Source organism: Octodon degus, unplaced genomic scaffold (genome assembly GCF_000260255.1).
Source record: "Octodon degus isolate 3935 unplaced genomic scaffold, OctDeg1.0 scaffold00057, whole genome shotgun sequence".
Classification (NCBI taxonomy): domain Eukaryota; kingdom Metazoa; phylum Chordata; class Mammalia; order Rodentia; family Octodontidae; genus Octodon; species Octodon degus.
Window position 1 is genome coordinate 1,957,877 of NW_004524633.1, and position 13,303 is coordinate 1,971,179.

General features: G+C 59.9%; 1 protein-coding gene across 1 annotated transcript in view; it reads right to left on the reverse strand.

The window, feature by feature from the left end:
- Positions 1 to 13,010, reverse strand: part of Kank4 (KN motif and ankyrin repeat domains 4) — a 22,445-nt gene extending 9,435 nt beyond the window's left edge. The window contains exons 1-6 of the mRNA XM_023718329.1: positions 12,787 to 13,010; positions 10,367 to 10,447; positions 4,247 to 6,007; positions 3,059 to 3,078; positions 2,759 to 2,868; positions 284 to 475 (exon numbers count right to left, since the gene is read on the reverse strand). Coding sequence (XP_023574097.1) covers positions 284 to 475; positions 2,759 to 2,868; positions 3,059 to 3,078; positions 4,247 to 6,007; positions 10,367 to 10,406 — 2,123 coding nt within the window. The 5' untranslated portion in view covers positions 10,407 to 10,447; positions 12,787 to 13,010. The remainder of the gene's footprint in view (positions 1 to 283; positions 476 to 2,758; positions 2,869 to 3,058; positions 3,079 to 4,246; positions 6,008 to 10,366; positions 10,448 to 12,786) is intronic.
- Positions 13,011 to 13,303: the final 293 nt, after the last annotated feature.

Here is a 13,303-nt window from a genome sequence, read left to right on the forward strand (position 1 = left end):
AAAAAAAAAAAAAAAAAAAAGATAAATGGGTGGGTAGATGGATGAATGGATGGATGGATGGGTGGGTAAGTGGGTAGATGAATGGGTGGATGGGTAGATGAATGGGTGGATAAGATAAATGGATGGGTTAAGTAAAATTCTGTATGAGTTGTCAAAAATAAATAAAGATAAATGGGTGGGTGGATGGATGGACAGATGAATGGATAGGTGGGTGGATGGATGGGTGGGTGAACAGAGGGTGGACATTCACCCTCACCCTCCTGTTCATCCTTGTGGGTCTTACCTCTCGGCCTTGGGTTGGGGAGCTCCCTCCTCAGTCCCACTTTCCTGGGATGCGCTGCGGCTGGTGTCAGGGTGGGTGTCCCCATCCCGCATGCACTCTGGGTTGCTGCACTTCTTCTCAGCCTCACTGTCAGACAGGTCCTCAGGGGAGCTGTCCTCACCACTGGTCTCCTCGCTGGAGGTGGTCTCGTAGCTACAGAAGGGGACAAGGTCACGGTCTGTCCTTCCTGCCCATGTCAGCACCGTCAAGCACAGTGGGCCTTGGTGAACACCACTCCCCCGTACCCCACACCCTCCACGTCTACACCTGCAAGATCACAGGTGAGACCCAGTGGTCAGTGCTCTGGCTCTCACGCCAAGGCCAGCCGTCAGGCAGGGTGACAGATGGACTGTGCTCCCGCGTACTCTCACAGGCCAAGGTCTGTGAGCAGCCTGCTTCTGGAATCCCCCACGAGTTCCCCGAAAAGCCTGAAATCCTTGCATCCCATGGAAGGGAGACCTTTTGTACCCAGATAGCAGTGGGGGAACTTGGGACTCTAGTGATCCTCCCAATGTGGCACCTGCCCTGTCAGAGGAGCAGAAGTGAAGGCTGGGCCACCTTGTGTCGGGCACCTTCCTTGCCAGGGTCCCCAGGCTCAGCTAAGACCCTACTGCAAAGTCATGTGAGGTTTATGGAGATTCACTGACCCCAACAGAGGATGCTGTTGTGCGGGCACTGAACACAGCCACAGGGACAGTGGCCATGGCTTTTGAGGCCCCTGAAGTGCTGTCTCTAAATGGTGGCCCTGCCCAGGGCTCTGGGCCCAGGTTAGCCAGCCCAGCCCGCCTCCTGCTGTGCTCTGAGACTATCCGCTCTCTTGCACTTGGAACAGCCTGATTCTTCTGTGACTGACAGGCGAGGACACATGACATTTGCCATAGTGCTCCATTCAGCATGGCTTTGGGGAAAGTCCCCCTGGAAGTTCTCATGCTTGTTCAGCAACTGGGTCGTGTTCTGACACCGTCCCAAAACCCCACCTCAAGGAGAGGCAGAAAACAAACCCAGAGACAGGGCTTCGCCCAACACTGACTGGGTTGGTGGGCATAACAGAGGACCCTGGCAGAGCAAACAGAGGGGGCCACAGGTGAGAAGCACAGCTCAAGCCTCCTGAGTGAGCTCTGCACTCACACCTGGTGCTCAGGGATGGGGCTATGCTGTCCCAGAGCCTGCGCTGTCCCTGTGGCCAAGCGCCCTGCACAGTACATTCTGCTTGCCAAGCCTTGAAGGCCAGCGCCAGGGCCCTAACGCGTCCTGAGCGGGCAGCTGCAGGAGCCACGACCGAGTCCTCCAGGCCGGGCACAGAAGTCACGGGGCCTCACCAGACACTGAGGAGGGGCTGGCTCTCCCTGCACATGGCACCTCACAGGCTGCGGGGCCACCTGGCAGGGAGAGCTGGCACCTGCCTGTGACCCCCGCTGTGTCGTTTCTGCCGCCCCTCACAGAACCTCTCATCGTGATGCCGGTGGTTTGCCTTTAATGATGTCCCTCAGAGTGTGACTTAGCCAGCGGGGCTCCACGTCCACCGTGAAGCCCCACACAGGCCTCCCGGTCATTAGGAAGTGCCCTGCATGTTGTCCCCTCCTCTTCATGTCCTGACTGGCCCAAGATAGAAGGCTGGCACCCTGTCTTGCTTTGTTCCCACACCTGGCACATGGCTGGCATTTCATAATCATTGATTGACTGATTTAGAAAGTACAGTCACAGGCTGCCTAGCAGCGTATCCGCCAGCCACGGCGCACACAGCCTGTGGCCCGTGATCCTGCCCAAGCATCCGGCTTCACAGAGAGGGCTCCCCAGGAACGTGCGGTGCCTGCACCCAAAATCCAGCACCCAGTACTCCAGCTTCTCTTCACATCACATCAATCTTTGTCCTTTTTTTTTTTTTTGTGGTACCCAGGACTGAACTTGGGACCAAGGCACTTACCAGGCAGGCACTTACGCCACTGAGCAATATCCCAGCCCATCCTTCTCCATGTTTAAACCCAGCACCCACACCTTGGCCACAGAAGGTGCGGCTGACGGGCCACACCAAAAGATCGTGTGTTCTTCATTCCCAAGTCTGGGCTGGGCTGGCAGCAAGTTAAAGGGACAAACAATTCAATGGATAAAAGGTAAAACCCAGCGAACCACCAGAGCCTGCGCTAGTTTCAGTGCTATGGTTTGGGCCTCCCTGAAAGGGGCCGTGGCCCCCCAACTCCCCAGGCCCCCAGAGTCCTGGCTGCAGGGAACATGGAGGCCAAGATGTACTGAAAGCAGAGGCTCTTGCGACCAGCACCGCGAGCTCTGGGCCTAACGTGTGCACAGTGGCTGCACATCCCAGGACCACAGAGGTGACATCTGCCCTGGAGAACGGAAACCAGGTGCTCCCTGGGGACAAGTGACTGTGAGGACAAGGCGGGGGAGGGAAGGCGTGCGGGCGCCACAGGCGATGCTTACCCACCGTTAACCCCAACAAACTGAAGGTTCTTTTTGGTCCCATTACCTCCTGCGCGGAAGCCATGGTCTTTCTTTTTCATTATGGATTTAAGGCTGGTCGATGGGGAGAGCTCTAGGCAGACAACAGGTTAGTGTGACTCGGGACAGCAAAACCAAACAGTAGCTTTGAGGGGACAGAGGCTGCAAGGGTGTGAAGAGGGACAGGGACAGCCCAGACCGTGAGCATTAAGTGTTTGGGGGCTTTGGGGTGCCCCGCTGTCTGGTCATTGTGGGCAGAACCATGCTCACTAGTGATGTCACTTCCTGTGGGGGGCACATGGCTTCGGGAGCCCCTCTGAAGCCATGTGATGTGGGTGCTGTTGTGTTTTGCGTTTAGATGTCCCCCAAAGCCACATGTGGTCACAGTGGGCTTTTCAGAGGTGGCTGGACCTAATGTGTGATGCTGTGATCGGCTCCGTTTGATGCTAGGATCAAGGTGTGATAAGTACAAAATGCAAGGGACAGAAAAGGCTGCTGCGGTCACTGCTTGTGGCTTGTCACTTGCTGCTTGCTTTGCTCTGCCCTGCCCTGACTGTTCCTCTGTGGGGCCCCTCTACTATGTGCCACCCTGCCTTACAGCCATCTAACTATGAACTAAAACTTCTGCGAATTGTGAGGTACATAAATCTTTCTCCTTTGATTTGTGGGTGTTGGGTATTTTGTCTCAGCAACAAGAAAAGGCAGGTGTCATGGTCATCTGTCTGACAGCTGAGAAACCTGAGGCCCAGACTAGCTCAGGGCAGGAGCAGAACCAGAGCCTTGGAGGGAGCAGGGTCCAGCACCTTTTGCTGCCCGAGACAGCACCCATGAAGTGGGAGTAGTGAGGACCCTGGGCTTCCAGCAGCACAATCACAGGGCATGGATCTTCCATGCTGTGCAAGGTCCAGCTCCACAAGGAGCTTGGTCTGCTAGGACCCGGGTAGGGACCAGACTCCAGGTAGCTTGGTTGGTGGCCTATCAGGGGAGGAGGGTCTCTCTCTGCCTCTGTTTTGTCTCTTTCTCTCTGAAACAACTCTAGATCTCAAGGCAATGTTCCTTCAAGCCCAGGCCACAGAAAGCCTTTGATGTGGGCAAGCAGGAAGCCAGGGCCAGCGAAGGAGGAAGGGGGTGAGGGGTGCGTGGGCAAGGCTTCCTCCTAGTCCTCATCCGCCAAGATGCTAGGTTTTTCATGATGGAGGGGGGGCCCACCCCTGCACCCTCCCAGTGCCCAGACTGCAGCTCACGGAGAAGCATGGCCGGGCTTCATTCTGCTGGCCTCCCCAACTCCAAGCCGGGGCAGAGTGGAGGCCCTGGGCACCCAGGGTCATGCAGCCCAGGTTCCCCACAGCTTGAAAGGCAAGCTCGAAGCCCTCATGCAAGCATGTGCACACACAGGGAGCCCCTCCTGAGGCCTCACAGGGGGCTCACCAGGGCTGGGTGGGCAGGGGGCGGGCTGGGAGGGAGCCGGGCACCCTGCCGCCTCCTGCTGGGGGCCCTGGGCCGCACAGGCCCACAGCAGCAGGCTGAGTGAGCTGAGCAGCTGGCCTCGGATGCTGCTGAGCCTGGAGGCTGGCTGCCGCAGGGCGCTGGCCAGCTCGGGGTAGCCGTGCTCCAGGCAGCTCCACTGCTCCTGCAGCAGCTCCTGGATCTTCCTCACGTACTGTCCCAGTGCAGCATCAGGCGGGGACCCAGGCAGGGTCCCCGGGTGCTGGGAGTCGGCCTCCTCCCCAGTCACCGAGGCAGTCTCTGTGTCACTGCCTGTGGTGCCCTCCACAGACAGGCCTTCATCCAGCTCCTGCGCCAAGCTGGCTGGCTCCTCAATCCTGAGCTCTGTGGAAGGACAGCCATGCACAGGGGAGGTGGGGACAGTCCCAGGTCCCTGTGGCAGGGGCAGCTGGGCCGGGCGCCGGTCCCCTGACTGGGCGTTGTCTGTCATGAAGGGGGGGCTCCCCTCATCCCCCAGGGCTCCCCAGCTTCTAGAGTCCATGGGGCTCAGAAGGGTCATGCCGACGCCCTTGTCACAGGTCTCCACGGAGCGCAGGCTGCATGGAGGGTCAGTGCTCACTGTAGCATCCACACGGCCCCAGGAATCCCAGGTGTCCTTGCTGCTCTTCTCCAACTGGGCCACCAGGCACTCCAGCTCACAAATCCTCTGCTCCTTGGCCTCCAGGGCTGCCCGGACCCCAGCCAGCTCCTCGGCACAGCTGGCTAGCTCCTCGGCACGGCAGGCCAGCTCACCCTGCAGGGCCCAGAGCTGCTGACCCAGGCCACCATCCAAGCCCAGGGCTTCCTCCGTGACCTGCACACTGACACTCTGCACAGCCAGCTCCAGGGGTGGTGGTGGAGGGGGGAGCTCATTGATGCTCAGCTCAATGTCCAGGGCCAGCTCGCTCCCAGAGACTGGTGACAGCAGAGGTGGGGGGCTGGGGGTGGAGGAGCCGGGCGTGGGTGTAGGCTGTGCACTTGGGGTCTGGCCTTCATCCCTCATGTCCTCCTGGACCACAGGCGCACTCTGGAAGGAGGGAGAGGGACGATCCGGAGTCTGTGCCTCTCCAGCTGGTGGAGTGGCCTCTTCAGGGACACCCAGCACCTGGTCCCCAGGCTCCTTGGCGGTCTCAGCAGCTAGTTCTGCTGGCCTGGCGCAAGGGAGATCTGCAGCCCCCTCTGCAGGCCTGAAGGTGCCATCGCAGGAACTGCCTGTGTCCTGGAGTGGAGAAGGTGCTGGGGGAGCAGAGGGCCCCTCTGAGGCCCTGCCAGGTGGCAGTGTGGCTGGCATGCTGGATGCTCGCAGGAGCTGGGGCCGGGAACTGGCACAGCTGGGCACTGCATCCTCTCCCTGCCCTGTGGCCTCAGCCAGCAGGGCCTTCCTGGGGTGGCTCAGCTCGCTGCCCCCAGCCCAGGTGCTGCCCTGCAGCACTAGACACTGGCTTTGCTCCTGAGGCCCCAGGGACCCCTTCCTGGGCACTGCTGGGGACCAGTGCTGCAGCAGTGGGGTGGCCAGGGCACGCTCACCCCCGCTGGGGAGGCTGAAGTTCCGAGGCAAAGTGCTAAATTTGGCCTGCTTGGCCCTTCTGTGGATCGGAATTCTCCTGATGGTGTGGCCCTTCTCGATGTCGTCCACATACTTGAGGAAATCAAGGTCCAAGCGGAAGCCATATGGCGTTTCCACTGAGTACGGGTGGCTCTTGGGGGAGCCCTTCTCCTTGTCCCCCTGTGAGGCCGGGTCCTGGGCTGGGTGACAGAAAACATGGTGAAGAAATCTGACTAGGAAAGTTAAATACCACGCTGCTTTTCCTGCATCAGAAAGCCCACCCATGAGTAATTTACAGTGTGGAGTCCGGGAGAGATGGCAGGAAAGGAAGGTGGGGCTGTGGAAAGGGACAGGTGTGGAGCCGGGGAGCACAGAGGGGAGGCGGGAAGTGCACCACCGCTCACTGCACACTCGTGGAGCACTTTTCAAGGAGAAGCAGGGAACAGAGGGATCTACAGACGAAGGAGGCTGCGGAGCAGAAGTCCCCACTTAGCAAGGTCGCAAGAGCCTCCGAAGGGTCCTGGACACTGAGTTCTGAGGAAGCCGCGGCATCTCCTAGTGATGCCCAGCGGCATCACCAAATCAGTACACATTCACCCAGGGACAGCAAGGAACGGGGCCCGGGCGGGGAGCAGCTGCCGTTGTGGCAGACTGGCGTGGAATTTGCACGCACGGCACCTAGACAGACGTCTCTCGCACCATCTTGCTGGGTTTGGGTCACACAGCTGCTGGGCCACCACGACCAGGCACAGGCTGGGTCAGTGCCAAGTGGCAGTGATGGCACTGCCGCAGGATGAGGCAACGATGCCCGCAGCGTCACCTAAATGGCCCAGAGGACTCAGTGAGCTATGCCTCTTCTGTTACCTAAGCTCCCTCTGATGCTGAGCAGAGAACAGGGGCAGAGGCCCCAAAACTGCTTAGCAAGCAAATGCCTTCTCCAGAGGCCCTGGCAAGGAGAAAAGGTGTGAGGGTGACAGGCCAGCGGCCTCAAAGGGGACAGGGAAGGTATCCTCCAAGGCACGTGTGCCCAGTACCCTCAGAGAAGCCTGGCCATGGAGTGTAGGGATAGAATCCTCTGCCTGGCTCCAGCAGCGTCACCTCCTGGGCCACAGGAGGTGTTCAGAGCTCTCGGGGGCTTGTGTCCAAGCCCTTCTCCCTCTGTGACAGTCTCGTCCCTTTTGTGTCCCTCTTGGGCTGTCCTTATTACCCCTGCAGTGCTCTGCTATACACATTCCAAGAAAGTTGAGCCCAGGAGAGGTTCGGCACCCGGACTATGGAGCCGGGTCAGTGTCCCTGCTTGAGGAAATGACCTCAATTCTGGCAGTTCCCGTCCTAAATGTGAGGACAGTAACAGGCATGCTCATTGTGACTTAATTAGTTGATAGCACACACTGGTCCCTAGGACATCATGGGCAGGAGCAACAGTGGTCATGCAATACACAGTCACTACTACAGTTAGTGTTTGTGGAGCCGAAATGTACAGAATGGGGGCCCCACCCTGGAGATCGTAGGACTCTGCTGACCCTGCAGGGGGCCTTTGTGGCCGTGGATCCCTCTATTCTGAGCAGCAGTAGCTCAGGTCTCCACTCCACCCCAGTCTCTCCACCCTGAGCACCTGTGTTGGGTGCATAGCAAGATCCCAAGGAAGCAGAGATGAGACAGGGATGGTTTCCAGCCAGGCCGCAACAAGGCCAGCAGCAGTGTGCAGAGAGAGGGACCAGGGAGGTGACAGACATGTGTGCAGGTGTCCTCTGTCCCAGTCTCTCTGTCCAGATGCTCTGGAAGTGCTTTCCTGGCCAGAGGCTGAGCTTGCCTCCACAGGGGAGGGATGAAGTCACACAAGTGACAGACAATGGGCATTGAGCTTTTTTTTTTTTTTGCTGAACTGGGGATTGAACTCAGGCCCTTGCGCTTGCCAGGGAAGCGCTCACTCCACTGAACCATCTCCCTGGCGGATGGGCATTAAGTGAGTAAACAGGAATCTGCCAGGACAGCGAGAGGCAAAGGCCAGGCAGCAGTCCGTCCCTGCGAGAGCACCACGTCCCCTCTCTGGAAGCATGCAAGGGATCACAACAGTGATGGTGCTAACAGAATCACAAGCCAGGGCCTGAGGACCTGCGGCCTTGCCCAGTGGTCAGGAGACCCTGCTGTCACATGAGAAGTCTAGCTCCCGTGGCTGCCGTGCCTCAGGGCGGCCCCCTGAGGCTGGACAAGCGGGAGAGCCCCAGGCCGGCCCACAAGTGCGGCTTGGCAGGGCCTTTGCTGATGGTGGACTCCTGTGGAGACCCCTGAGCTGCTCGAGGTGGTGGCGAAGCAGCAGGGGCAGGGCAGAGGCACTGGAGAGCATCGGGGTGTGCAAGGGGGTGCAGCATGAAGGACACTGCGTCCCATGTCCCGAGGCAGGGCCAGGGCTGAAGGCACCAAGGGACACGAAATGGAAAGGGCAGCCACTCAGTGTGCAGCAAGTGTGACCACAAGTCATGGAGCCACTGTGGGCCTTCCCCAGGGAGCGGTGTGGCCAGGGGCATCTCAAGAGGAGGGACCCACAGAGGACCAGAGAGGAACCTGAACCCGCGGGCCACTGACATGGCCACGGTGAGAGACGTGGTCGATGTGGAAGGACAGGGAAGGCCACACGCCACGATGGCTTTTCCAAGCCAGGGACCATAGGCGGGCAGAGCTGTCCACCTTCCTAGTGATGCCGCCATCTGTGCCCCCCCACCCCCGTGCTCATGGACCTGCATGTCTCTCCAGAGGACACAGAGCCAGCCGGGCACCTAGGCTGCCAAGCACCCCAGGAGGCTTCAAGGCCCCAGGCTTCCAGCTGCTCTGGCATGGAGAGGAGGGCATGCTGCCCAGCATCCTGCCCAGTGAGTCCCTCCCACAGTTCCCCCCCTCAACCCCGTGCACAGCAAGCATCCACGGGGCAGCGACAGATGCACCCAGCTCCGGGGCTCCAGACTGCCCTCCCTACATGCCCAGCCACAGGGCCCGAGGAGCTACCCATGTCAGCAGGCACAGCTGAGCAGGGAACAGGTTCTCCTCAGGGCGACCACATGGCCCTCTGCCCCTGGCTTCCGGCAGTAGTAATGCCCATGACCCAAATATGGGAGCAGGTACGGCCCTGACTCCAGGGCTGGGGAGGTCAAGGCGGGCAGCCTTTGGGGAGCAGCACATGTGCCACACACACACACACACACACACACACACACACACACACGCTCACACACACTCTGAGCTGGGCCCTGCGCTTGCTCCCCGTCTGCCGTGCAGCCTTTTCTTCCCTGCGAGGACACGAGATCTTGATCAGGAACTTGGGGACACCCATCCCACCACACACTAGAGCTCAGGACTCGGCCCCTGGCCGGGCGAGGAGTCATCAGGAGAACCCTCTCGGCACAGAACGAGGCTCTGATCAGACTGATGGACGCACAGCCCAGCGCCCGGCAAGGCCCAAGTCCTGCGGCCCCTACCTGTGCCCCGGGGCACAGTGATGAACCATGTGCCTCAGTCTCCCCAGTGTAAATGGAGCCAGCAGCAGCTGCTGTGGCTGTGGGGATCCTGAGGGAGGGCCAGGTAGGTGGTATCCCAGAAACCATCTGTCTGGACTGTGTCACCCCTGAGGACTCCGCCCAGGGGGACTGGGCTCCAGGGTAACCCGAGAAATGGAGATGAGGCAGGGAGAAGCCAGTCAGCGGCCCCAGCGCGCTGCCCGCCAGTCCTGCGTCCTGCCAGGAGCAAAGCCACTGGGGAGAAGAGGGTGGACAGCAGCCCCCGCCTGAGGCAGAGGGCGGCTGGAGGGTGAGCACACCATCAGAGACACTAAAGCAGATAAGAAAGTTCAGGGTCTGCACCACGTCCCTGACAGAACACAGGTAGAGGGACAGAGTGGCCCAAGAGCCAGAAAAAACAGGAGAGGCCAGGGCGTCAGGGGACAGGCCAGTGTAGGCCTGGGTCCAGCAGCTCTTGGGGAAGGACTGGGCCAGGCTGAGGGCTGGTCCCCTGGTGTGTACTGGACAGGCCCATCCCCATGAGGTGACGGCAGCTGCCAGGCTCCTGACACTTCCTCAGGAGCCAGCAGGTCCAGGCCTGTACCATGGCCTTCAGCACGTGTCCCTGGAGCACTCAAGCACGTCCCATGTGACCCCAGCAGCTGCTCCACCACAGGAGTCAGTCGGTGCCGGGGACAAGGGGTGCCGGACGCAGGCCGTGTGATGGTTGCAGGGCGCCCCCCATGTGTTGGACACATGTCTTAGGGGACACGAGGGAACATTCAAACCACACAGCCTACCAGAAGCCGGCCAGGACCCAGGTGCGACCACAGAACCTGAACCAGCACTGACCTGTCACAGGGGCGAGCCCCACAAGTGTCACTGGGGAGGTGAGCAGGACCCTGTCACTGCCCAGTGCCCTGCAGCCCCAGGGTCTATTTCCACCCCATCTGTCCAGATTCATTCAGGACCCCTGGTATGCACCCTGTCCCACTGCAGGGGGACCATTCAGCTGCTCCCATCCCTGCAGCCCTTCCCCTTCCCACTGTGCAGGAAACTGCTGCCTACCCTCAGTCTTATCCATTCTGGGGAGGAAACCTGGTCTCATAGGAGCTCTTCAATGCCGTGTCTGCCGGATTCCTGGAGAATCTGAAGAGGAGAGTGAAGAAGCAGGTCCTGTTAGAGGTTTTTTGGGGGTTTTTGGTTTTTTTTCTTTGTATTTTAGGGAAGGGTCTACAGGGTGTTCAGGGTCTCACTACTAGATCGGACTCATAGTGATCCGCCTGTTTACAGCCTCCCAATCGCTAAGATTACAGGCGTGCGCCACCATGCCCAGTCTCATTTGCTATCTCAGCATGCCCTGGGGGTGGGGCTGGCGCAGCAGGCCCAGAGATTGAACCTCAGTCCCTGTGCCTGCTTGCAGGCACTTTAATCCGCTATTTGTCTGGCCCTCTGTTAGAGACTTGGTTTTGGAGATTTTGTTTGTTTTTGGAGACAAGGTCTCACTGCAGTTCAGGCTGTCCCCTCATTCCTGGGGATCCTGCTGCCTCAGCCTCCTGAGTGCTGCAATCACAGGCTTGCGCCACCACACCTGGCCCATTAGAGAGAAAGTAGTTAAAGTAGAGGAAATAGCACCCAGGAAAGTCAGCCCATGCCAGCTCCCAGCCCACTAGGAAGGAGAGGAAGCTGGCACTGCCCAGCGTGCTGGCCCTGAATGACTTCACAGGATGTTGGCAACAGTTGACTCCACGGAGGGCAGAGGCAGAGGCGAGGCCACAGGGAGGGGCAGCTCTTTCCACGGTGGAGCTAGGACCAGGCCTGGCTCTGCAGCTGCACCAAGCTCCTCTCGGACAGCAGAGTGGCCTCCTGCTCCAACCTGGTGGCAGATTACAGTCCAGCTGCTAGGGAGCCACAACTGAGCAGCCACAGATGGCCTCTGACGTCCTCAACTGACACAGGGTGAACAGAGACCCCAAGCGCAGGCAAGGAGCTGGCGTTCTTCCTACTGAGGCTGCAGAGGCAGGGGGTGGGGAGGGGTCAACAGGTGCCAGGGTGCCCATGACCCTGACAGTGTATATCACAGTGCTGTTATGTCAGACCCTGACTGCTGCGGGGGTCCCTGTCCACTCCCAGGTCTCTGTCCCTGTGGTGAGCAACCCAGCCCCGGTGTGGTGTGAGTCCCAAGGACAGTTACTGTATTGGGGGAGGGGGCTTGGAACTCCTGTGTATGAAGGGACAGCAGGCAACAGGAAAGGACTGTCACTGCCTGGCTCCTCTCTGCAGCCCCACCCTTCCAGTAGGTGCCCAGAGATCACCCAGGGCTCTTCAGAGTGGGCTCGGGGGAGGAAGAAGTCACTGCTGTGACACGCATGACTCTGACAGAACCGACCTCGCTTTGCACTGCTGCACAGTGCCTGGGGGTGGCCTGCAGCCCTTGGGTCACAGCTGAGACACAGGCAGGCTATCCTGACTCCTCAGGGCAGTGCCGACACCCGGCATCCTGCATACCTGTGGCTGTGCTTGCACTCCCTGCCTGGCCCATGCTGCACGAGGACCCACGGCCCAGCCTCCTCACACTCAGAACACTCCAGGGCTTTGAGCAGGTGCAGCCCCTGCTCCCCTGGTTCACCTTGCATATGAATCTGTGTACTCCGGAAGGTCAGACTGCCTGCAAGTTCATCCCTGTCCAACTCCCCACACTAAAAATGCAGCAGCGCTCAGTGCAATGAACCAGTCCATGCTCGGAGGGGTCTCGCGGGAATGCTAACCGGTGCTAAGGCCAACTTGGAGCCTGCACCGATGAGACGCCTCCCTTCACCCTCACACAGCTGTCTCAGAAACCAGGTCTGAGTTCAAATGAGAAAACGAAGACACAGAGATGCTCTGTCCCAGCAGCTGCGTTTGTAGTGGGGCTGGCGGGCTTCATCGCCTAGGGCTGCTCAGGGCGTCCAATCCTACAGGGATTGGAGGAGGAGGATGCTGCGGGGGCCATGCCAGGCAGTGGTAACGTCCAGGTGGGACCACCCAGCTGCAGCCAGCCAGGGCTAGAAGGGCCACATGCCGCACCTGGGCCGGCAATGCCCCTGGTGAGCCCTGTCCCAACATTTTCCCGTGCCCTCCCACTGGCCCCCTCTATTTCCCCATTTTCGACCTCATTTCCAACCTCAAGTCCAAATATAGAGACCTCCTTTCCTTCGTCCTGAACCGGAAACCTGGCTCTGCAGTTTTGTTCTCTCCAAGCCTCTCTATTCTACAATAATCAAAATGCTTATTTCACCCCAGAGTAGGCTGCACGCCAAAATAAACAGCACCTTGGATTTCCTTGAAAAGAGAGCTGGCTCCAGGCACAGCCTCGTTACCAAGAGAATTCCTGGAGAATTCAACCTCACAAAGTCATAGCTTCACAAGGTAGCTGCCCACCGCGCTCTCGGCTTGATGGTTTGCAAAGATGAAGCACTCTTCCTACGGACAGAGGAACCCGTACCCACCTGGACAGAGGGACGCTGCCGAGAGTAGCGGAGCTGCCAGTGCCCGGCCAGGCCCGGGCGCCTCCTGCGCGGAGATGCGGGAGGCGCGGGCAGCGCGGTGCTCAGGCGGCCGGCCGAGCTTGGCGCGCCGCTAGCAAGATCCTGGGGCTCCGCAGCCTCTCTTCCCGCTGGCCCGGGCGCAGATAACTCCGCTCACTAACTCCGGCTCACTTTCCGGAGGGCCAGGGTCGCCCTCCCGCCCGCACTGCAGCAGCCAGCCGCATCTGGAGCGCAGCGCGAGCGGCGGCGGGAGGCGGCGCACCACCGCGAGGGCAGGGCGGCCCCGCCCACAGAGCGGGCTCGGGGCTGAAGCCCAGCGCGGCGCCTGCTGCCCGGCGGCGGCGGCGAGAGGACTCGGTCAGGTGATCCGTGACCTTGTGGAAAAGCAGACGCGGGCTTCCTTCTTGCGGGAGGCCAGGTGGGCAGGGTCAGGAAGGAATCGCTGCTCAGTCGCTGGGTTGGGTCCTGCGGAGAGGGG